This window comes from Phyllobates terribilis, unplaced genomic scaffold, assembly GCF_046119375.1.
Source record: "Phyllobates terribilis strain yellow unplaced genomic scaffold, ASM4611937v1 Scaffold_8__6_contigs__length_399053987, whole genome shotgun sequence".
Taxonomy (NCBI): domain Eukaryota; kingdom Metazoa; phylum Chordata; class Amphibia; order Anura; family Dendrobatidae; genus Phyllobates; species Phyllobates terribilis.
The window spans coordinates 293,918,607-293,944,505 of NW_027362768.1; the positions used below are offsets into that span (position 1 = coordinate 293,918,607).

The window sequence follows — 25,899 nt, forward strand, 5'->3', positions numbered from 1 at the left end:
CGCCTTTTCCTCTTCAAGACCTGCTCTCCGGGTACCAGGGGAACAGCGGGAGCATACTGGTTGTAAGTTTTCTCTTGTCTTTCCCTAGCTTGACAGAGACTTCGCTCCACGCTCTCCTGTACTTTCCGGTACTGCTGCTGCCTCTCTGTGTCCCAGTCTGCTTCTGGTGAAGTGTCCTCGGGTGTCAGGACTCCCATCTCCAGGTCAACAGGTAGCTTACCAGGTCTTGCCCTCATCAGGTAAGCCGGGGTACAGTTGGTGGAACCTACCGGGATGTGGTTGTATAGGTCCACTAGGTCGGGCAGCCTCTCAGGCCACAGACTGCGTTCTTCCAGGGGCAATGTTTTCAGAAGATCTATCACCACCTGGTTCATTTTCTCACAAAGTCCATTAGTTTGCGGATGATAGGGTGTCGTCCTTATCTTCCAGCAGACATACAGAGTGCAGAATTCTTGGAAGACCTCAGCTTCAAAGGCAGGTCCCTGGTCTGTCAACACTCGGTCCGGGTACCCGTGTGGACGGCAGAAATGCTGCTGGAAGGCTCTAGCTGCTGTTCGAGCGGTTAAGTCCTTGACGGGGACGACAACCAAGAACCGGGAGTAGTGATCCACGATGGTTAGTGCGTAGACGTAGCCACTTCTGCTTGGGGTCAGTTTTACATGATCCAAGGCTACCAGTTCCAACGGCTGCCGGGTGACGATGGACTGCAGGGGAGTCTTCTGGCTGGCACGGTCCTTCCTTCTTAGGTTGCACGGGCCACAGTCTCTGCACCACCTCTCGATGGTTCCCCTCATGCCTACCCAGTGGAACCGCCCGCGCAGCAGGAACTCCAGCTTCTTCCATCCGAAGTGTCCAGCCCCGTCGTGGTATGCCTCCATCACCACGGCTGCGTCTGTTCGTGGCACCACTACTTGCCAGATTAGTTCATGCGTCCAGGAGTTAACCATTCGGCGGCACAACTTCCCCTTATAAAGGAACAGTCAACTCTTCTCAGCCCACAGTTGCTTGGCTTCCTCCGGAGCGTCTGGGTCAAGGCGAGCCTCTGGCCGAGTCAGCATCTCCTTCACCAGTCGGACGGCAGGGTCACTGTCAGTGCGTTTCCTCCCAGTTGTAGTGAGGCAAGGGGTTAAACGTAGCGGCTTGCTTACTCCTTACCCGATGGGAATACTGGATAGTCCCATGACGGTGGAACGCGGGGAGTTCGACTTCTTCCAGTCCCTCTGGATCTTCTCCTACGTCCGGTAGGTTTGGCATCCTGGACAGGGCGTCCGCGTTGGTATTGGAGCGTCCTGCCCGGTATTTGATTGTGAACTCGTAGTTGGACAGACGGGCCATCCATCTCTGCTCTAGGGCACCGAGTCTTGCCGTGTCCAGGTGTGTCAACGGGTTGTTATCCGTGTATACGGTGAACCGGGAAGAAGCGAGGTAGTGCTTAAAGTGTTCGGTGACTGCCCACACCACTGCCAGGAACTCTAGCTTAAATGAGCTGTAATTCTCAGGGTTTCTCTCGGTGGGTCGCAGTTTTCGGCTGGCGTAAGCGATTACTCGTTCTTTCCCCTGCTGGATCTGGGACAGCACGGCTCCTAGCCCGATGTTACTTGCGTCAGTGTAGAGGATAAAGGGCTGGCTGTAATCAGGGTACGCCAGGATTTCATCCCCCGTGAGGGCCATCTTCAGCTGGCGGAAGGACTCTTCTTCTAACTTCTCCCATCTGAAGGGTGGCTTCTGGTTCTTGGCCTTCCGGGACTGGCCTATCAGGAGGTCCTGCATAGGAGCTGCCTTTTTGGTGAAACCGGGGATGAATCTGCGGTAATAGCCTACCAACCCGAGGAACTGCCGCACTTCCTTTACACTGGAGGGACTTGGCCATTCCTTAATTGCGGTGATCTTATCAGGGTCGGGAGCCACTCCATCAGCGCTCACCACGTGTCCCAGGTACTGCACCTTTGGTTTCAGGAGGTGACACTTGGAGGGTTTCACCTTTAGGCCATAGCTTGCCAGGGCTTCGAACACTTCCGCCAGGTGTTTCAGGTGGTCCTCATACGTCTTGGAATATACGATGACATCGTCCAGGTACAGCAGGACCATCTCGAAGTTTCTGTGGCCCAGACAGCACTCCATTAATCGTTGGAAGGTTCCTGGTGCGTTGCAGAGTCCGAACGGCATGCAGGTAAACTCGCTAAGTCCCATCGGGGTGGTGAATGCGGTCTTCTCCCGGTCCGCCTCTGCTACAGGAACCTGCCAGTACCCACTAGTGAGATCCAAGGTAGAGAAGAAGTTAGCAGATCTTAAAGCAGCCAAAGACTCCTCTATCCTTGGTAAGGGGTACGCATCCTTGTGTGTGATACGGTTGATTTTCCGGTAATCTACACACATCCTCATGGTGTTGTCTTTCTTTTTGACTAAGACTAGTGGAGCTGCCCAGGGGCTACAGCTATCCCTGATTACCCCAGCCTCCTTCATGTCTCTAAGCATCCCCTTGGCGTGTTGGTAGTGTGCAGGGGGTACGGGTCGATACCTCTCTTTTATGGGAGGATGGTCTCCCGTGGGGATGTGGTGTTCTACCCTCTTGACTCGCCCGAAGTCTAACGGGTGTTTACTAAACACTCTCTCGTACTCTCGAACCACCCGGTAGACTCCCTGTTTCTGGTGGGAGGGAGTGGAGTCAGTACCCAAATGTAGTTGCTGACACCAATCCTCCATTATTTTCGTAGAGCCGTTACCTTCCTCCGGGTGAGATGGAGGCAAGGGTTCCACAGACTGTATAGAATTTTGGTTGATAGTATATAATTTGGCTAGCGTAGCATACCGGGGCAGGTATACTTCCCTTTTCCCGATATTTATTATACGAACGGGCACCCTCCCATGGCGTACATCAACTACCCCCCGTGCTGTCAAAATGGTGGGCCTACTGTCTGAGTAGACGGGTTCTACCATTGCTTGGTAGTCTCTACCTCTTAGACCAATAGCTGCCCGGCACCAAATCATCATTTCACTTTTCGGGGGCATGGCAATAGGGAAAGGGTCACACATTCTTACGCTACCAATCTCACCACCGGAGAGTTCCACCTGTTGCCGTCGCATCAGTGCCCGGATCTCTTTCTGGAGCACTCGCTGCTGGCCGGAGCTGGCGTTCTTGGCAACCTGCTGTAAAATGAAAATCACCTCTGCAAGACAATTTTCAATCACATTAGTTCCTAGAGTTATCTTTGGGTGACTCTCGCGCTTGTCAATGTCTACAATGATCAGTCCCTGTGCTGCCAGTTCGACTCTACCGATTTTAATGGTCATTTCTTTAAATCCGATCTGTGGCACGGGCTGACCATTACTGGCGATGATACTCAAGTCGTCATCTGGATAGCGGGTTATATCCGAGTCATTCCAGTACTGCTTGAAGAGCACGTACGGGATGGTGGTGACCTGTGACCCGGTGTCCAGTAGGGCACTCATAGGGATGCCATCCAGTACCACAGGCAAGACTGGACGTCCTCCCACATATTTGTCGCGCCAGTTCGATGGGCCTGGTGATCTTTTTCCTGGGGGTTGGCCCTCTACCCCAGGTTGTGCCAGTTTAAAGGACAGTACCTTGCCATATGTCCGGGTTGATTGCAGCGGCGGCAGATGGGTTGTCCGTCCTCGTTGTATCGGTCGCTGGGTCTTCCTCTGGCCGGTGGGGTCCTCCTTGGTCGACGCCACGGGATGTCCTCCGGTCCGGATGCCAGCTGGATCTTCCCTGAAGTGGAAACCTGTAAAGACTGCACAGTTCGGGTTAGCGCAGCAACGCTTTTAGCTAGCTCTTGGACCTGATGGTGCTGGTCCGGAGCCGGGTCATTGTTCAAAGCCTGCGCATCAGCCCCCACAGGCCCTGCCGACAAGGGCGCCGCCTCCTGGTGGTAAGCGGTAGTAGGGCGCCTGTGGGTCACAACGCCACCCGGTGCCGGTTCTCGGAGCACCCGGATGGCTCTGTCCTTGAACTGTGCAAAGTCCAGATGAGGATCCTGTAAGGCTATGGCCCGCAACTGGGTTCGGTGGACATTGCAATATAGTCCCTCTATAAATTGCTCGGTCAACAGCCTGTCCTCTTTTCCCACGCTGTCAGGGTCGGTCTGCTTAATGGCTCTCAGGGCCTCTTGTAGGTTTAGTGCATAGTCCCTTATATTCTCATGTGCTCGCTGCTTGCACCCATAGAATCTAAGCTTAATCTCGGCTGAGGTGCGGGTATCAAAGGTGTCCCTCAGCCGGGTTAGTATCCCTGCGACAGTCCTCCTCCCAGGTGGCCAGGACTTTACCTCCCTTTGGGCTGCCCCGGTTAGTTGGGCCACCAGGATGCTCACTTTTTGCTCTTCTGTGAGGGGGTACACCTGGAAGAGGCTATCCAGCTTTTCTTTAAAGTCATTCAGGGTATGTGACTCCCCTGAGTACTGGGGTAGCCAGGCTGCTCCTGGGAAATAGGGCATGGTGAAAGGCATGACTGCAGCAGCGGTGGCGCTGGCGGGGGTTGAGGCAGTGAAGCTCTCCTCCGTATCCGACATCTTCCTCCCCCCTTAGTGGACCGTGGCCTACCTTGCGATGATCCTCTTCCGTAGGCCGTGGCTCCGCAGTGGATCGTCAGGGTTGAGGACCTTCCGTCGCGCTCCTGTGACGTCGGCGTCTGCTGGGCTCCTTCCAGGACCTTACGCAACGTCCGGACGTGAGGCGGGGCTTCAGTTCTCGCGCGCTTTCGGAGTCCACGCCCCTCTTCTTCCCGCGCGGCGTCTTCAAGATGGCGTCCAACGGCGGGAAAACTCCACGGATGGCGGGAAGAAGGCAGAAGATGGCGCCGGATGGCGGGAAAACTTCGCGGATGGCGGGAAGAAGGTAGAAGATGGCGCCGGATGGCGGGAAACCTCCACGGATGGCGGGAATCTTCACCACTGGTAAGTTTGAACAGTCTTTTTCAGGCACGCAGTACCCGGTGGTTGCGGGCACGAAATCCTGCCGACTACGCCAAAAGCTGACGCGCCCCTGGGCCTACTTGGTGTAGCGTTGCGCACGCGGGGACTACCCGGAGCCGGGCCTGTTGGGGGTAGTAGTCTCGTGGCGGTGACCCGGTCCGTGCCCAGGGAGTCAAACTATGTGGCTGAGTAGTAGCAGTAGATGTAGGACGACTACGCCACCCGTTGAATGCAGCTATGGAGCTGCCGCTGCAGGGCAGACCGCTGAGGCCGGTGGAAGGATGGTGCAGCGTGGATGGTATAACCCCCAACGGGAGGGGTATGGCCTCAGGGCAGCCGACGTGGATGATGGGGGTAGTAGGAACCACTCAGAGACGATGCGGTGTAGTTCAGGGTCTTTACTGGTGACAAAGATAGACCCTCCCGGAGTACTGGCTAGCGATTGGGGCCTGGTCAGTCCTTGAGCAGATGGGATCTCCCCTGGCCAGGTGGAGTTGTAGGCCTCCCCAACTAATTGTACTCTTCTGGCTACCTTGCTAGAGGCGGGTAAAAGTAGCCCACGTCCCTGAGTGTACCGTGTGGTGCTCACCCGTATGGCCGGTGACTCGGGGCCTTCTAGTGGCTTCCGCTCCACGACGGCGGTGCTGGTCCCACGCGTGTGACCGTGCCTTCGGGTTTCTTGGCCAGAGGACCTGAAATCCCCTGCCGGTCGGTTTCTGCTGCTGGGTAAGGATTAGTCCCCACAGCCTCGGACTCCGGGTCCGGTGGTAACTTCTCAGTCAGGGCGAGCTCTGCAGCTGCCAGCCCCTGACTCCATGTAGCACTGCTCCCACAGAGCTCCTGATGTTCTTTTCCTATATCTGCTTCTCTGTCTCTACTTCTTCTCTACTCACTAACCCTGCCTCAGCCCTAGGTTTATATAGGGGAAGTTCTTCCCCTCCCAGGACTGGGCAGGAGGCGTGGCATGCATAGGATCCCTGACCAAGAGACCTCCCACCTGCTCTCAGACATAACATTGCTGTTACTGTGGAAACCAGACCCCTGGGGTGCCACATAAGTCAATCCTACTATGTGACCCATGTCGGAGAGAATGAAAAGTATAGTCCCTTTCACTGACATGAGAGTATCTCCAAAAATCGTGCAGACCAAATTCATGGACCAACTTGCCCAATTCTCTCCGAGGGCGACCCAATCTAGATGAGCAGTCTAAAGTACCATCCATTGGCATGTTAAAATCCCTGCATACAATAACCTCCCCTTGTTTAAGTGTTGAAATGGTAGAGAGGACTTTTCGCACAAATGGGAGCTGGGCAGAATTTGGGGCGTATAGTGCTGAAATCGTATGAGGGGTCCCATTCAATGTACACACCAACACCAAGTATCTACCCATGGGGTCTGCACACATCTGAATGTTCTGGAAGGCCACCGAATTTTTTATCATAATACAGATTCCTGCTGTCTGAGTCTGGGCATTTGCAAAGAATATATGGGGGAATTGTGCCTGATGCAATCTATGATTATCAGCTGCCAATAAATGCGTCTCCTGCAGACACACAATGTCTGCCTTCGATTTCCTCACCTCCCTTCACAACATAGAGCGTTTGGCAGGTGAATTTAACCCTTTCACATTCAACGAGAGAAATTGTATACTCATAGTTACACATAAAGGAGGAAATTGTTATGAGCCGCATACAAAAATCCAATTTTTCTCTCCCCCCTCCCCCTCCCCCACCCCAACCCACCCAACACTACCCCTCATGAGCCATTCACTGAAAAAAGCACATATGTTCTTAGAACGATCAGCAGTTACATCAATAGGGGAAATATACCTCAAGTTAAATTGGAAAAAAAATAAAAACTGTAAAAAGAAGGAAAAAACACAGCGGAAAAAAGTCCGCAGAAAAAAACATAGAGAAAACTTCAGTCAAAAAAGTAAATTCTTCAGACATAAATCTGACCACGGGGTCCCGTGAGATTTTCAAATCTCGCTGTCACTCAGCAAGATTTCTCACAGTCCAGAGGATCACCAACTAGAAGGCTTCCGCCGAACAACAAGAACAAAGGGAAAAAAAAAAAGGTCAGCAATCCTCTAACAGCTCCATCTCAGCCAGGATAGCGTCCTCGCCTCTCTTTCAGGTCGATACCCATTTCTACGCAATTTTCTTGCCCTTAGCAGGTTGTCTAGGAACATAGGCAATCTTCCAGGAAACCAATTTCTCTTCCCCTTGTTTAGGGGTAAAACACGCTACCACGCCACTGTCACGGAGTATTAGTAGTTTTACTGGGTTGAATCCCCATCTATACCGTATGCCGGCCTCTCTCAATGCCCTGCACACATGGGCAAATTCTCTTCTCTTTGCCAGGGTAGCCGCAGAAATATCTGGAAAGACCTGCAGATTTTGAAATTCCTCAGGCAGCCTGGGGGTTTTCCTTAATTGGTATAGGAACATGTCCTTCGTAGTGAAGAAATGAATGTGTGCCAAGGTATCTCTAGGCAGGGTAGGATCTACGTGTCTCGGCTTCGGTGTTCTGTGAATCCTGTCCACCATTAATTCATTAGGGGCAACCTCAGGTAATACAGCCACCAGGAAGCGTCGCATGAACTCAGAGAGATCCTTATCTGGCACTTCTTCAGGGATTCCCCTAAGCCTCACATTGTTACGTCTGGATCTATCTTCTAAGTCATAAACTTTATCAGTGACTCGAGACATCTCTTCCCTGAGTGCCTCATTTTCATCTACCAAGGCATTGATCGTTCTGGCATATTCTTCCATCTTGTTTTCAATGTGGGAAGTGCGATCCCCTATGGAAGTAATCTCCCATTTTATCTCCTGCAACATTGCCTGCATATCTTCCCTCATGGAGGAGCGAATTGCAGCCAGAAATTCTTGCATATCTGCCCTTGTCATTGGTGCTGTGGGCTCATTATCCCTGCTGCTGTGTTTCACATTCTCTGCTTCCTCTCCCCCTGAGGAGTGTGAAGAAGTTGCAGGAGAGGCAGGTGCCATCTTACTCACTGTTCTTGTTGTTTGTCCCCTCTGGAAGAAAGCCTCCAATCTTGCCGGGGATCCTCTTTTTTGAGACCTTCCCCTGGTCATCATGGGCCCTGGGTGTTCTGCCGCCACTGGCTGTTAGGTAATAGGCTGTAGGACGATGCTGTGTGCTGCTTTTTGCTGGTTTTAATCCTGGCTGGCTGGAGCTATGCAGTTAAGCTGCTGCCACCTTGTCTTGCAGGCCACACCCCCTGGTAATCTAATCTTGACATCCCATCGACTCTGTTGCAAATATTTTAAGATTTTTATGTAGCAGTACTGAGCGTTTATTACTAGTGTTGAGCTATACCTTCCGATATCGAGAAATATCGGATCGGATTAGATCAGCCCGATACCCAAAAAATATCGGATATCGCCGATTCCGATACCGGAAACCAATGCAAGTCAATGGGACACAAATATCGGAATGAAAATAAACCATTTCTTTCCTTGTAGGTTAATTCTACATGAAGGAAAACAACTAAGAATAATGTAGAATGTATTGGGGGAGGTGGAGGAGACATTAAAGGCATAGAGGTTTAGCCCAATCAAATGGAATAGCAGGAATTAATATTTTTTTTAAGACGTTCGGAATTACAAAGATATTGACTATGTTAAGCTTTTTTATATTTTGTCAGATATTTATGTTTCATTACTTCCATGCTCTTCACCTTCTTTTTTACTTCTCCCACACTTTCTCCTTCATCATCCTCAGCAGCAGCATCTTTTTCATCAACTTCTTCTTCACCTTATTCATCTTCTTCTTCTTCACCTTCTTCCTATTATTCTTTTTTTTCACATTCTTCATATTCTTCTTATTCAACTATTCTTCTTCTTCATATTCTACTTCTTCATCATATTCTTATTTGTGACCGGCATTGCTGTAATTGTTATCTATGAAAGTTTGAAGATTACACCTTCCGTTCTGCCTGTCACAAAAGATTTACAACAGGATTTGTCCGCGTTCAGTTTGGCCTGCAGCAGCAGGTCTTTTCCAGGGGCACCATGAGGAGGAACAGACTCACCCCATACACTGCTTAGTCTTCTTCTGCTTATAATTTAGATAATATCTTTTGCTCTGATTTTTAGTCTTATGCTTAATGTTCTGCTTTTTGTTCTGCAGCTTCTTGTTCTTCTGCTTCTTGGTCTTCTGTCTCTTGTTCTTCTGTATCTTGGTGGTTGTCTTCTTGTTCTTTGTCCTCTTGGTCATCTTCTTCAGGGTCATCTTCTTGGTCTTCTTTGGGGTGGTCTTCAGGGTCGCCGTCTTCGGGGTCCTCATATTCGGGGTGGTCTTCAGGGTCGTCGTCTTCAGGGTCGTCGTCTTCGGGGTGGTCTTCGGGGTCGTCTTGGGGATCCTCGTCGTCTTCGGGGTGGTCTTCAGGGTCCTCGTCTTCGGGATCCTCGTCAGGGAGATCCAGAGTGATTACCAAAAACCATTTCAAAAAGCTTGAACTTGGAAATGTAGCAGAAGGTACAAGAAGGCTGAGGCACTGCCTGGAACCAGCTGACGGTACTGGAACCTGGATGGGTAGCAGAAGGTACAAGAGCCAATGGAACTACCGAGGACCAGCTGACGGTACTGGAACCCGGTTACTAAGCAGGATGTACCTGTGCCAGAAACCACTACCAAGGACCAGCAGACGTTGGTGGAACTCGGATACCGAGAAGGAGGCACCTAAGCCAAAGGCACTGCCGAGAACCAGCTGATGGTACTGGAACTCGGATGGGCAGCGGAAGGTACCCATGAAAAAAAAAGTTGCAAGGCCGTGAGCCGGCCGGAGTTACCGAAACCCACAGTCCTACAGGGGGTGCTTGTCTATTGGCACTATGGAACCAGCCTTCATTGCCAGATCCAGCAGCTCACATAGGAGTCACCTAAACTGCAGGCACCATAGAGTCGGCTAACCCGACCGCAACACGACAGGACAACGTATTGGAGGCAAAGTGACGTTGACACTACCTGGAAACAACTGGCGTGCTGGAACCAGGATGGGCTGGAGGGAGTACCGGTGCCAAAGACACTGCAGGAAAACAGCTGGCGGTGCTGGAACCCAGGGTAAATACTGAAAACAGAGAGGAGCCAGACAGAGGCCTAATTGGAGCAACTTTAAAATCAGTGTTAGTGACAATGTGGACAGAGCAGGAGAAATTGCCGGACACACAGCAGGGGATCAGCTGACGTTACTGAACCCCAATAATACTGGAGAAATGTTGACTATGCAGACAGCACTTCTGAGCAGCAACTAGCGGTGTTGGAGCCCAGGGATTACATTTCAGGTGGTAGAAACATGAACACAACAGGAGACCTGGATACTGTTGACAACCAATTATTTAATCTGGAAGAGGACTGGCAAAGTCATGCGAGATCCAGGCCTTGTTCATTTTCAGAAAAGTAAGCCGGTCAACGTTATCGGAGGATAGTCGCATGCGACGGTCTGTTAGTACACCACCTGCGGCACTAAAGACGCGTTCCGATAATACACTAGCAGCAGGGCAAGCCAGCACCTCCAATGCATACTGGCTAAGCTCTGGCCATGTATCCAGCTTAGAGACCCAAAACTTGAAGGGGGAAGAGCCATCTGGGAGTACACTGAGAGGGCAAGACATGTAGTCTGTCACCATCTGACGGAAACGTTGCCTCCTGCTGACTGGAGCCGTCTGTGATGGTGTAGACATTTGTGGCGGGGACACAAAACTTTGCCACATTTGGGCCATACTGGTCTTGCCTTGTGCTGAGGCGCTGCTTCTGCTCCCTCTTTGTGCAGAGCTTCCTCCACTGCCTCGACGCACTGAGCTGCTTTGTAAAGCACTAGCAGCACTGCTCTCGGGTGGAATGGAGAACATGATGGAATGCACCAGTGTGTCTTGGTACTCCCGCATTTTACGCTCCCGGTTCAACGGTGTTATGAGGCTTTGTAAGTTGTCCCGGTAGCGAGGATCTAGGAGGGTGGACACCTAATAATCAGCCGTGTTGAGATTGTGGGCGATGCGGCGGTCGTTTCTCAGGCACTACAGCATGAAATCAACCATGTGCTGCAGACTGCCAACTGGCCAAGAAACGCTGTCCCCTGCTTCAGGCGTGATCTCTGCCTGCTCTGCATCACCCCACCCTGGCTCTAGATACTGACTACTAGAGCATTGTGTACCTCCATTCCTCTGGAGAGATGTCTTCCTCCTCCATTGACTCCTCCTCATCCTCCTCACAAAGTGTCCCCTGCCTAGGCCTTTGTGAGGAACCACGTTGCGCAGACTGTACAGAAGCAGATGGCATTTGTGACTCCTCATCCTGCACCTCTTCCAAATCCTCCTCCCTTAGTGCTTGTGTGGCACCCCAGGGGTCTGGTTTCCACAGTAATAGCAATATTACGTCTGTGAGCAGGTGGGAGGTCTCCTGGTCAGGAATCCTATGCATGCCACACCTCCTGCCCAGTCCTGGGAGGGGAAGAACTTCCCCTATATAAAACTAGGGCTGAGGCAGGGTTAGTGAGAAAGAGAAGAGAAAGAGAAGAAGAGGAGTCCCAGACAGAGACATAGTCTGGTCTGGAGAGGAGCAGCTATAGGAAAGAAAGATCAGGAGCTCAGTGGGAGCAGTGCTAAAAGGGATCAGGGGCTGGAAGCTGTAGAGCTCGCCCTGATTGAAGAGTTCTGACCGGACCCGGAGTCCGAGGCTGTGGGGACTAATCCTTACCCAGCAGCAGAAACCGCCCGGCAGGGGATTTCAGGTCCTCTGGCCAAGAAACCCGAAGGCACGGTCACACGCAAGGGACCAGCACCGCCGTCGTGGAGCGGAAGCTACCAGAAGGCCCCGAGTCACCGGCCATACGGGTGAGCACCACACGGTACACTTAGGGACGTGGGTTACTTTTACCAGCCTCTAGCAAGGTAGCCAGAAGAGTACGATTAGTTGGGGAGGCCTACAACTCCACCTGGCCAGGGGAGATTCCATCTGCTCATGGACTGACCAGGCCCCGATCGCTAGCCAGTACTCCGGGAGGGTCTACCTTTGCCATCAGTAAAGACCTTGAACTACACCGCACCGTCTCTGAGTGGTTCCTGCTACCTGCATGCTATTCTGCTACCCCCTTCAAACACGTCGGCTGCCCTGAGGCCATACCCCTCCCGTTGGGGGTTATACCATCTACGCTGCACAATCGTACCACCGGCCTCAGCGGTCTGCCCTGCAGCGGCGGCCTCATAGCCGCATTCAACGGGTGGCGCAGTCGAACACCGTATCATCTTCTGCTAAACTCTGCCACTCAGCTTGACTCCCTGGGCACGGACCGGGTCACCGCCACGAGACTACTACCCCTATCAGATCCGGCTCCGGGTAGGCTCCAGCGTGCGCAACGCTGCGCGACTCAGGCCCAGGGGCGCGTCAACTTTGGCGTAGTCGGCAGGATTCCGTGCCCGCAACCACCGGGTACTGCGTGCCTGAAAAAGAGACTTTCAAACTTACCTGTGGTGAAGATTCCCGCCATCCGACGCCATCTTCTACCTTCTTCCCGCCATCCGTGGAGTTTTCCCGCCATTGGACGCCATCTTCTGCCTTCTTCCCGCCATCCGTGGAGTTTTCCCGCCGTTGGACGCCATCTTGAAGACGCCGCGCGGGAAGAAGAGGGGCGTGGACTCCGAAAGCGCGCGAGAACTGAAGCTCCGCCTCACGTCCGGACGTTGCGTAAGGTCCTGGAAGGAGCCCAGCAGACGCCGACGTCACAGGAGCGCGACGGAAGGTCCTTGACCCTGACGATCCACTGCGGAGCCGCGGCCTACGGAAGAGGATCATCGCAAGGTAGGCCACGGTCCACTAGGGGGGAGGAGGATGTCGGATACGGAGGAGAGCTTCACTGCCACAGCCACCGCCAGCGCCACCGCTGCAGCGGTCATGCCTTTCACGATGCCCTATATCCCGGGGGCAGCCTGGCTACCCCAGTACTCAGGGGAGTCACATACCCTGAATGACTTTAGAGAAAAGCTGGATAGCCTCTTCCAGGTGTACCCCCTCACAGAAGAGCAAAAAGTGAGCATCCTGGTGGCCCAACTAACCGGGGCAGCCCAAAGGGAGGTAAAGTCCTGGCCACCTGGGAGGAGGACTGTAGCAGGGATATTAACCCGGCTGAAGGACACCTTTGATACCCGCACCTCAGCTGAGATTAAGCTTATATTCTATGGGTGCAAACAGCGAGCACATGAGAATATAAGGGACTATGCACTAAACCTACAAGAGGCCCTGAGAGCCATTAAGCAGACCGACCCTGACGGCGTGAGAAACGAGGACAGGCTGTTGACCGAACAATTTATAGAGGGACTATATTGCAATGCCCACCAAACCCAGTTGCGGGCAATGGCCTTACAGGATCCTCATCTGGACTTTGCACAGTTCAAGGACAGAGCCATTCGGGTGCTCCGAGAACCGGCACCGGGTGGCGTTGTGACCCACAGGCGCCCTACTACCGCTTACCACCAGGAGGTGGCGCCCTTGTCGGCAGGGCCTGTGGGAGCTGATGCGCAGGCTTTGAACAATGACCCGGCTCCAGACCTGCACCATCAGGTCCAAGAGCTAGCTAAAAGCGTTGCTGCGCTAACCCGAACTGTGCAGTCTTTACAGGTTGCTGCTCCAGGGAAGATCCAGCTGGCATCCGGACCGGAGGACATCCCATGGCGTCGACCAAGGAGGACCCCACCGGCCAGAGGAAGACCCAGCGACCGATACAACGAGGACGGACAACCCATCTGCCGCCGCTGCAATCAACCCGGGCATATGGCAAGGTACTGTCCTTTAAACTGGCACAACCTGGGGTAGAGGGCCAACCCCTGGGAATAAGATCACCAGGCCCATCGAACTGGCGTGACAAATACGTGGGAGGACGTCCAGTCTTGCCTGTAGTACTGGATGGCATTCCTATGAGTGCCCTACTTGACACCGGGTCACAGGTCACCACCATCCCGTACGTGCTCTTTAAGCAGTACTGGAATGACTCGGATATAACCCGCTACCCTGACGACGACTTGAGTATCATCGCAAGCAATGGTCAACCCGTGCCACAGATCGGATTCAAAGAGATGACCATTAAAGTCGGTAGAGTCGAACTGGCAGCACAGGGACTGATCATTGTAGACATTGACAAGCGCGAGAGTCACCCAAAGATAACTCTAGGAACTAATGTGATTGAAAATTGTCTTGCAGAGGTGATTTTCATTTTACAGCAGATTGCCAAGAACGCCAGCTCCGGCCAGCAGCGAGTGCTCCAAAAAGAGATCCGGGGACTGATGCGGCGGCAACAGGTGGAACTCTCCGGTGGTGAGATTGGTAGCGTGAGAATGTGTGACCCTTTCCCTATTGCCATGCCCCCAAAGAGTGAAATGATGATTTGGTGCCGGGCAGCTATTGGTCTAAGAGGTAGAGACTACCAAGCAATGGTAGAACCCGTCTACTCAGACAGTAGGCCCATCATTTTGACAGCACGGGGGGTGGTTGATGTACGCCATGGGAGGGTGCCCGTTCGCATAATAAACATCGGGAAAAGGGAAGTGTACCTGCCCCGGTATGCTACGCTAGCCAAATTGTATACCATCAATCAAAATTCTGTACAGTCCGTGGAACCCTTGCCTCCATTTCATCCAGAGGAAGGTAACGGCTCTAAGAAAACAATAGAGGACTGGTGTCAGCAACTACATTTGGGTACTGACTCCACTCCCTCACACCAGAAACAGGGAGTCTATCGGGTGGTTCAAGAGTACGAGAGAGTGTTTAGTAAACACCCGTTAGACTTCGGGCGAGTAAAAGGGGTAGAACATCATATCCCCACGGGAGACCATCCTCCCATAAAGGAGAGATACCGACCCGTACCCCCTGCACACTACCAACACGCCAAGGGGATGCTTAGAGACATGAAGGAGGCTGAGGTAATCAGGGATAGCTGTAGCCCCTGGGCAGCTCCACTGGTCTTGGTTAAAAAGAAAGACAACACCATGAGAATGTGTGTAGATTACCGGAAAATCAACCGTATCACGCACAAAGATGCGTACCCCTTACCAAGGATAGAGGAGTCTTTGGCTGCTTTAAAATCTGCTAACTTCTTCTCTACTTTGGATCTCACTAGCGGGTACTGGCAGGTTCCTGTAGCAGAGGTGGACCGGGAGAAGACCGCATTCACCACCCCGATGGGACTTAGTGAGTTTACCTGCATGCCGTTCGGACTCTGCAACGCACCAGGAACCTTCCAACGGTTGATGGAATGCTGTCTGGGACACCGAAACTTCGAGACGGTCCTGTTATACCTGGACGATGTAATCGTCTACTCCACGACCTACGAGGACCAACTGAAACACCTGGCAGAAGTGTTCGAAGCCCTGGCAAACTACGGCCTAAAGGTGAAACCCTCCAAGTGTCACCTCCTGAAACCAAAGGTGCAGTACCTGGGACACGTGGTGAGTGCTGACGGAGTGGCTCCCGACCCTGATAAGATCACAGCAATTAAGGAATGGCCAAGCCCCTCCAGCGTAAAGGAAGTGCGGCAGTTCCTCGGGTTGGTAGGCTACTACCGAAGGTTCATTCCCGGTTTCACCAAAAAGGCAGCTCCTATGCAGGACCTCCTGATAGGCCAGTCCAGGAAGGCCAAGAACCAGAAGCCGCCCTTCAGATGGGAGAAGTTGGAAGAAGAGTCCTTCCGCCAGCTGAAGATGGCCCTCACGGGGGATGAAATCCTGGCGTACCCTGATTACAGCCAGCCCTTTATCCTCTACACCGACGCAAGTAACATCGGGCTAGGAGCCGTACTGTCCCAGATCCAGCAGGGGAAGGAACGGGTAATTGCTTACGCCAGCCGAAAACTGCGACCCACCGAAAGAAACCCTGAGAATTACAGCTCATTCAAGCTAGAATTCCTGGCAGTGGTGTGGGCAGTCACCGAACGCTTTAAGCACTACCTCGCCTCTTCCCGGTTCACCGTGTACACGGATAACAACCCGTTGACACACCTGGATACGGCAAGACTCGGTGCCCTGGAGCAGAGATGGATGGCCCGCCTGTCCAACTATGAGTTCACGATCAAATACCGGGCAGGACGCTCCAATACCAACGCGGATGCCCTGTCCAGAATGCCAAACCTACCGGACGTAGGGGAAGATCCAGAGGAATTGGAAGAAGTTGAGCTCCCCGCGTTCCACCGTCATGGGACTATCCAGTATTCCCACCGTGTAAGGGGTAAGCAATCCGCTACGTTCAACCCCTTACCTCATTACAACTGGGCGGAAACGCAAGACAGTGACCCAGCCGTCCGACTGGTGAAGGAGATGCTGACTCAGCCAGATGCCCGCCTTGACCCAGACGCTCCGGAGGAGACCAAGCAACTGTGGGCTGAGAAGAGTCGACTGTTCCTTTACAAGGGGAAGTTGTGCCGCAGAATGGTTAACTCCCGGACGCATGAACTGATCTGGCAAGTAGTGGTGCCAAGAAGAGACGCGGCTATGGTACTGGAGGCATACCACGACGGAGCTGGGCACTTCGGATGGAAGAAGCTGGAGTTCCTGCTGCGCGGGCGGTTCCACTGGGTAGGCATGAGAGGAACCATCGAGAGGTGGTGCAGAGACTGTGGACCGTGCCACCTAAGAAGGAAGGACCGTGCCAGCCAGAAGACTCCCTTGCAGCCCATCATCACCCGACAGCCACTGGAACTGGTAGCGCTGGACCATGTGAAACTGGCTCCAAGCAGATCTGGGTATGTCTACGCCCTCACAATCGTAGATCATTACTCCCGGTTCCTGGTGGTGGTCCCGGTCAAGGACTTAACGGCTCAAACAGCAGCTAGAGCCTTACAGCAGCACTTCTGCCGTCCACACGGATACCCAGAGCAGGTGCTGACGGACCAAGGACCTGCCTTTGAAGCGGAAGTCTTCCAGGAGTTCTGCACTCTGTATGGCTGCCGGAAGATAAGAACAACACGCTATCATCCGCAAACCAATGGACTCTGTGAGAAAATGAACCAGGCGGTGATAGACCTTCTGAAAACATTGCCCCTGGAAGAACGCAATCTGTGGCCTGAGAAACTGCCTGATCTGGTGGACCTATACAACCACATCCCGGTAGGTTCTACCAACTGTACCCCGGCTTACCTAATGAGAGCAAGACCTGGTAAGCTCCCTGTTGATCTGGAGATGGGAGTCCTGACACCCGAGGACACTTCACCAGAAGCAGACTGGGACACAGAGAGGCAGCAGCAGTACCGGAAAGTACAGGAGAGCATGGAGCGAAGTCTCTGTCAAGCTAGAGAAAGACAGGAGAAGACTTACAACCAATATGCTCCCGCTGTTCCCCTGGTACCTGGAGAGCAGGTCTTGAAGAGGAAGAGACGGCTCCACAAGTTGGACGACCAGTGGGAGAAGGACCCGTACACCGTACTGCCCTCAAGCCATGAGAACCCGAAAGTTTGCACAATCAGTAAGGATGGAGGAGAAACCACAGCCATTGTATCCCGAGATCATCTGAAGAAGTGTCCCGAGCAGTTACGAAACCCTGAAGAAGATCAAGAAAATCCTCAACCCGTAGAGGAAAGGGAGGATATGGTTAGTACTGTACTCGGAGACTTCCCTCGGTCTTGGACTCAAGTAAATGGCGCTGTTGTGGTACCCGTCCTCACCTTCCTCCAACCAGCATCCCAAGTGCCTACGGAGAAACAGGTAGAGCTGGAAGAGCAGCCGGTCCAGGAGGCAGAAGACCCCACACAAGCAGACCAGGAGGATCAACCCTCTGCTTATAGTGAGCCTGCCGTACCCCTAGTGAGCCAAAGAGCCCGTAGACAGCTGCCCAGTTTACCTTTGACAGCTCCTACACCTTGTAGCTCAGGACCAGTCAGTAAGCTCCGTAGGTCCACTAGAGCCACTAGAGGCCAGTTGCCCGTACGTTGGAGGATTTAAACTGCTCAACTGTTTTATTTGTATTTATCTGTTTATTGTTGCCTGTAAATAATTGTGTATTTTTAGTTATTTTATAGGTGTCATTTAGGGATTATCCGGAATCCTTTGTACATATGTTTGGAGCGTAACCCAGGAATGGACTAAAGACTGTTAAGGACTCGGGGCAGGACATACCCCTACCTGGTTACGGCTCCCTGTTCCTTGGTGAAATGGACACCCTTGGTTTTCTTCAAAAACTGCACCCGGTTGCGGACACGCCGTGACCATCCTAATGTGTTTTTCTTTATTGTACTGTTTCTGTTTATAACTTGTTATGTTTACAAAAGTATGTTTAGTCCCGGAGTGCTAAATTTCACTAGGGGGGAATGTGGCACCCCAGGGGTCTGGTTTCCACAGTAATAGCAATATTACGTCTGTGAGCAGGTGGGAGGTCTCCTGGTCAGGAATCCTATGCATGCCACACCTCCTGCCCAGTCCTGGGAGGGGAAGAACTTCCCCTATATAAAACTAGGGCTGAGGCAGGGTTAGTGAGAAAGAGAAGAGAAAGAGAAGAGAAAGAGAAGAGAAAGAGAAGAAGAGGAGTCCCAGACAGAGACATAGTCTGGTCTGGAGAGGAGCAGCTATAGGAAAGAAAGATCAGGAGCTCAGTGGGAGCAGTGCTAAAAGGGATCAGGGGCTGGAAGCTGTAGAGCTCGCCCTGATTGAAGAGTTCTGACCGGACCCGGAGTCCGAGGCTGTGGGGACTAATCCTTACCCAGCAGCAGAAACCGCCCGGCAGGGGATTTCAGGTCCTCTGGCCAAGAAACCCGAAGGCACGGTCACACGCAAGGGACCAGCACCGCCGTCGTGGAGCGGAAGCTACCAGAAGGCCCCCAGTCACCGGCCATACGGGTGAGCACCACACGGTACACTCAGGGACGTGGGTTACTTTTACCAGCCTCTAGCAAGGTAGCCAGAAGAGTACGATTAGTTGGGGAGGCCTACAACTCCACCTGGCCAGGGGAGATTCCATCTGCTCACGGACTGACCAGGCCCCGATCGCTAGCCAGTACTCCGGGATGGTCTACCTTTGCCATCAGTAAAGACCCTGAACTACACCGCACCGTCTCTGAGTGGTTCATGCTACCTGCATGCTATTCTGCTACCCCCTTCAAACACGTCGGCTGCCCTGAGGCCATACCCCTCCCGTTGGCGGTTATACCATCTACGCTGCACAATCGTACCACCGGCCTCAGCAGTCTGCCCTGCAGCGGCGGCCTCATAGCCGCATTCAACGGGTGGCGTAGTCGAACACCGTACCATCTTCTGCTAAACTCTGCCACTCAGCTTGACTCCCTGGGCACGGACCGGGTCACCGCCACGAGACTACTACCCCTATCAGATCCGGCTCCGGGTAGGCTCCCGCGTGCGCAACGCTGCGCGACTCAGGCCCAGGGGCGCGTCACTTGCAGTGTTTTTTCAAGCAGGCAGATAAGGAGGATAGTCACGCTGACTAGTGCATCATCTGCATGGAATAATCGAAGGCACGTAAAACGTGGCAGATGTCCTTCATAGAGGCCCACTCAGTGGTGGTGAAGTGTGAACGGCGCGCAGTGCGACTTGTTTGCGCCTGCTGCAGCTGGTACTCCATTACTGCTGCCTGCTGCTCACACAACCTCTCCAACATATGTAACGTTGAATTCCACCTGGTGGGTAGGTCACATATGATGCGATGTTCTGGAAGGCGTAATCGGCGCTGCAGAGCTGCAATGCACGATCTTGCGATGCTGGAACGCCGCAAGTGAGCGCACTCTATGCGGACCTTGTGCAGCAGTGCATCAAGATCCAGATAGTCCCTCAAAAAACTCTGCACGACCAAGTTGAGCACATGTGCCAGACATGGGATGTGAGTGAGGTTGCCTAGGCCCAGAGCTGCAACCAGATTTCGGCCATTGTCACATACTACCATGCCTGGCTGGAGATTCGCTGGCACAAACCACACGTCGCTCGGCTGCTTGATGGCATTCAAGAGCTCCTGCGCTGTGTGGCTTCGATTCCCCAAAGAAATTAATTTCAATACGGCCTGTTAACGTTTGGCCACGGCTGTGCTCATATCGGTCGTAACAGGTGTTCACGGGTCGATGTGGAGGTAGACCGTGACGGCTCCTGCAGCGCTGATTCAGAGTAACTGGAGTACGAGGAGGAGTCAATGTCTACAGACTGGATTCCTGCAATCCTTGGAGTTGGCAGAACACGTACAGCGCCACTCTCAAGATCAGTACCCGGCTCCACAACATTTACCCAATGGGCAGTGAGGGAAAGGTATCGTCCCTGTCCACGCATCGGTGGTCAGGTGGACCTTGCTACTGACGGCGTTTTGTAGCGCATGTTTAATTTTTCCCTCCACATGCTGTTGCAGGGCAGGGACGGCTTGCCTGCTGAAATAAAAGCGGCTGGGCACGTTGTATTGTGGGACTGCCAATGCCATCAAGTTACGGAAGGTGTCAGTCTCCACCAGCCTGAATGATAGCATTTCAAGGGACAGTAGTTTTGCAATGCCAGCATTCAGAGCCTGTGCTATGGGGTGGTTTGCCGAGTATGGGCGCCTTTCCTCCCATGCCTGTGCTAACGATGGCTGTAGACTGGCCTGGGAGTGTGAGGATGACAGGGAACGTGGTGCTGTGTGTGGAATGACACTGTGTCTCTGTACAACAGTGCCAGAGGTTCTTCCATGGCGATCCTGTGAGGAAGCCGAACCAGCTGTGTGTGAGCTGGAGGAAGAGGCTACAACACGAGCTGAAGAGGTGGTAGGTGGCGCTGTAGGTTGGCCTAGGTCTTCAGTGTATTTTTGTAACTCCACCACGTGCTTGGTCCGCACATGTTTCCACATATTTGTGGTATTGAGGTTGCTGACACTTTTCCCTCTTTTCACTTTCTGATTACACAGCTTGCAATTGACAAAGCAAATGTCATCTGCAACTGTGTCAAAAAAGGACCAGGCACTGCAAGTGTTGGGAGCGCCAGTTTTGGGTTTTGGAAGATGCATGCTCCTAATGGGTGCCGAAGTGGAGGCTATAGGCAACCAAGTCTGCCCCCTCCCTCTCCCTCCTTTCTGGGCCGTTCGGGGAATCTCTTCCTCAGAGCTGCTCCCACCACCTTCCTGTACCTCACGCCATGATGGGTCAAGGACCTCATCATCTACACAACCCTCTTGAAACAACTGCTTCTCCTGGGTAGTCTCGAGAGCACAGTACGTACCAGAAAGTGGCACCTGAGTCTCATCATCAGATGCGTACTGAGGTGTGCTGACCATAGGCACTGGCCCTCCCGCCTCTTCAGATTCAGAGAGACAAAGCAGTTGCGCATCACTGCATACTACCTCTTCTTCTAATTCTAGAATTTTGCTTGGCTGGCCCCCTCTTTCCAAGCCAAGAGATTCAGAGAACAGAAGTAGAGATGGCTCCTGTCCAGGGCTCTCTGACTGCCTGGGCAATTTGGCAGGTGGTGAAGAGACAGATGGGTGCTCTTCAGTGCTCAGGACCTGAGAGGATCTGGAACTAATTGAAGTCGATGCGTTAGCTGCCATCCATCCGACAACGGCTTCAATTTGGTCCTCCCGCAGCAGTGGGGTAGAGCGACCTCCTACAAAGCTGCGCATAAAGGACTGTTGCCTGGTAAAACTGGGGGATGCTGAGTCACTGGTGCCCGCAGCAGGCACAGAATCCCCACGTCCTCTCCCTGCAGAAACTCCACGCTCATGCGCCTTACTCCTTGCCTTCTTCATCTTGGTAGACTGATAAAGATAGGCAGAAAAGTACTAAGGGCTTAGTGTGCTTATACCTGAACAGCTGCTAACAGGAATAAGAAACACTAATTTTCTAAAGTGTGGACTAGACTTTAATATGAGCTAATGTGGCCTACACAACTGTAAAGTGGAGTGTTTGGTGAACTTTATTTACATTTTTTTTCACAAAAAGACACTGGATGTGCCCAAAGATGTAAAACCGATAGTATCACAGACTTTTTGTAGCTATTACAATGCAGGAAGGTAACCCACAATTCAATAGATGAGGCTACAAAAAATATGCTAATACTAATCTGGCTGGGGCTGCAGGGCACAAGGCTGCAGAAAGGCTCCTCTATCTACTCCTATATAGTGTTTTTGGAAGCAATCTAGCTGGATACGGATGGAACCACACTAATAGGAGGAATCAAGAAAAATGAGCAATGTATGAGACAGTGACGCACGCTGAGCGGACTACAACCGGACGTGGCTGCAGAACACACTACAGCGTGAACTCCACTCACACACAGAGACCTCGCAGACAGCCGTGAACAGTGCAGAGAACTGTGCACTAGCACTGAAAATATAGAAAAAGCTTTAAATGAGAAGGTGTGTGCAAACTTTTGGTCTGTACTGTATGTGTATATATATATATATACACCCCCAATTCGTATACATTGAAGCAATGTCTGGCCTGATCATGTGGTATGAAACAGGAGGATTTTATACATTTAATGTTGGCCTGGCCACCCCAAGTGCAGTACATTAATGTATTAGTGAGATAAAACCTACCTTGGAGCAGCCCTTTAAACAAGAATATGTGACAAAGATCTATTTTCTTCAGCGATTTAGTGCCGCTTCATTACAATAGAATTATGATCAGTGTGTGAACCATGGCAGGACTCTCTGACAGCCACCTGATGGAGTTTGCCATCCACCATGTCATCAGTGGCTCGCTGTACTTAGTCACTGTTTAATACTACTCATTGCAGCTCTACCGGATTATCACGGCGGTAACTAAGCCGGAGCATAGCAAGAAATCAGAGGGACAGAAGGCCACAAATACACAGAGGAAGCAGATGTGCTGTAATGATGCACATATATAGTATATAGATGATTGAGGTAAAGGAGTACCTGTGTCCAGATCATTTCCATTGACGGCTTCTCGTAACTTGCGAAGAGCTGTTAGGAGATAAATACATTTTTTAACAAAGTATAAAACTGTTAATGGGTGGTGGAAATATATACTTATATTCACTCTGTGTCTCTAGATTTAAAGAGGATCTCTCAGCAGGTTTAAAGTAACCAGGTTTTTTTTCTTCTAAATTATAATATTTCTGCAGCTCCTTTGAGTATTTTGGCTTTAGGGATTATTTTTATTTATTTTTTTTAAATCTTCCATACAGTTCCAGAAATGTGAACCTCTTTATTAGTGCGGATATGCTTGGTCTTCACCAATGGAACGTGGCGGACATGACTCTGGAGGGGCGAGGCGGGAGGTTAGGCTGTTCTGTATAATCACCGAGCACCGCCTCCTTGGAAAAACAGAAAAAGCAGCAATAGAACTGTGGGAAATAGACTACTGAGTACTCAGGGGAGCAGTGAGAATAATAAGTGCAAAAACTGGTTACTTTTCATCTGGTAACAGGTCCCTCCAAAAATCAAAAACAAGCGGATTGCCATAAATGGAGCATTTTGTATTTGGGACCTTCCCTGATCTTATAAATAGACGGGCTGCAGCACTGGCTGATTACATACAGCCTCACATGAGAGAATATAAAGAAAAAAAGCAATTGTCAATCCACAGCAAAACCTGAATATATTACAGCAGGTCTGGTCACCTCAAGTGCAGGGCGTTCCCCCTGCACAGGGCGGCTGACAGGCGGCGTTCCCCCTGCACAGGGCGGCTGACGGGCGGCGTCCCCCCTGCACAGGGCGGCTGACGGGCGGTGTCCCCCCCTGCACAGGGCGGCTGACGGGCAGCGCCCCCCCTGCACAGGGCGGCTGACAGTCGGCGTACCCCCCTGCACAGGGCGGCTGACAGTCGGCGTCCCCCCCTGCACAGGGCGGCTGACGGGCGGCGTCCCCCCCTGCACAGTGCGGCTGACGGGCGGCGTCCCCCCTGCACAGGGCGGCTGACGGGCGGCGTCCCCCCCTGCACAGGGCGGCTGACAGGCGGCTTCCCACCTGCACAGGGCGGCTGACAGGCAGCGTCCCCCCACTCCACAGGGTAATTGTTTGCAGTACACTGACTAGTGCCCCATACACGTCCTGTATATATAGTGTAAGCTCCTGTGAGCAACCTGCACAGTGTATAGGAGGGATTCTCTGCACCTCCAGCAGTGACAGCTGCAGCAGCTTACCATAGCTCTCCCTGGCCAGTGGGCACAGCCTGTACCGATGCTGCCAGTGGGACTTGACGCGGCCTCCGGGACTCCTCCAGGGTTTCTCGGGCTCTTCCCACAGCACTCTCAGCAGCTCGGGCACCCCCGACGCCAGCTCTCCGGGAAGAGACGACTTCCCCTGCTCTTCAAGCTCCATTCGCTCCACGGGTTCCCGTCAGTCCACCAGGCCACAATCACCATGACGACTAGCGACCCCAGCCAATCAGTACCGAGGAAACGTGACGTTGAACGTTCTACGCACAGAAAAGCCCTGTTTGCAGAAACAACCAATAGGAAGGCGTTACGTCAGACTTATTTACATACTGTGTGTGTGAGTGCTGAGACTAGACGAAGAGTTACACCACCCAACCGCTAGGGGGAGCCTTCCTTAAGACCGAGCTGCTTTATTCATGTACATTCCCGGATGTCACCTTATCCTTTTAGGCTATGTGCCCACGATGCAGAAATGAAGCAGAAAATTTCTGCAGCGTTTCTGCATCTCCCTGGCAGAAAAAACGCATGCGGATTGTACATGCGGATTGTGCATGCGGATTGTGGCACCCCAGGGGTCTGGTCTCCACAGTAATAGCAATGTTATGTCTGAGAGCAGGTGGGAGGTCTCTTGGTCAGGAATCCTATGCATGCCACACCTCCTGCCCAGTCCTGGGAGGGGAAGAACTTCCCCTATATAAACCTGGGGCTGAGTCAGGGTTAGAGAGTTCAGAGGGAGAGTTCAGCCAGGAGGGCTGACAGGGAGCTGTGGCTCCGGCTGGGCCCAGCTCCTGGGCCATGCCAGAAGTAGAGAAGAGAAGCAGCATAGGAAGAAACAACAGGAGCTCTGTGGGAGCAGTGTTACAAAGAGTCAGGGGCTGGCAGCTGCAGAGCTCGCCCTGACTGAGAAGATTTCTTACCGGACCCGGAGTCCGAGGCTGTGGGGACTAACTCCTACCCAGCAGCAGAATCCGTCAGGCAGGGGATTTCAGGTCCTCTGGCCAAGAAACCCGAAGGCACGGTCACACGCATGGGACCAGCAGAGCCGTCGTGGAGCGGAAGCTACTAGAAGGCCCCGAGTCACCGGCCATACGGGTGAGCACCACACGGTACACTCAGGGACGTGGGCTACTTATACTCGCTTCTAGCAAGGTAGCCAGAAGAGTACAGTCAGTTTGGGAGGCCTACAACTCCGCCTGGCCAGGGGAGATCCCATCTGCTCAAGGACTGACCAGGCCCCAATCGCTAGCCAGTACTCCGGGAGGGTCTATCTTTGTCACCAGTAAAGACCCTGAACTACACCGCATCGTCTCTGAGTGGTTCCTGCTACCCCCATCATCCACGTCGGCTGCCCTGAGGCCATACCCCTCCCGTTAGGGGTTATACCATCTACGCTGCACTATCCTACCACCGGCCTCAGCGGTCTGCCCTGCAGCGGCAGCTCCATAGCTGCATTCAACGGGTGGCGTAGTCGTCCATCATCTACCGCTGATACAGCGCCACTTAGTCTGACTCCCTGGGCACGGACCGGATCACCGCCACGAGACTACAACCCTCAAGAGATCCGGCTCCGGGTAAGCTCCCGCGTGCGCAACGCTGCGCGACACAGGCCCAGGGGTGCGTCACGGATTGTGCATGCATTTTTCCTGCCAGGGACATGCGGATGTGAAGCGTTCTTCACAAGCATTTCCGCATGCGGGTTGTCAAGCGCTTTCCAAGCGATTTTAGCATCACTTGGAAAGTGCTTGACAACTTGGTCACACTATATAAATTCATGCAACCGTAAAGAATGGTAAAAAATAAAAAAAATCTATACTTACCTTCTGATGGCCCCCGGTGTCTTGCTGCGCTCCTGTGCTGGCTGTCGGGAGATCTCTACTGAA

The 25,899-nt window shown here is 52.6% G+C and overlaps 1 protein-coding gene across 4 annotated transcripts in view; it reads right to left on the reverse strand.

Moving 5' to 3' along the window:
* The window catches only part of LOC141157324 (ankyrin repeat domain-containing protein 54-like), a 436,436-nt gene extending 412,190 nt beyond the window's left edge, over positions 1–24,246 (reverse strand). For all 4 annotated transcript variants that reach the window (XM_073644420.1, XM_073644421.1, XM_073644422.1 and 1 more), the window contains exons 1-2: positions 24,005–24,246; positions 22,776–22,823 (exon numbers count right to left, since the gene is read on the reverse strand). In XM_073644420.1, the coding sequence (XP_073500521.1) occupies positions 22,776–22,823; positions 24,005–24,182 (226 nt within the window). In that variant the 5' untranslated portion in view covers positions 24,183–24,246. The remainder of the gene's footprint in view (positions 1–22,775; positions 22,824–24,004) is intronic.
* Between the last annotated feature and the right edge of the window lie 1,653 nt (positions 24,247–25,899).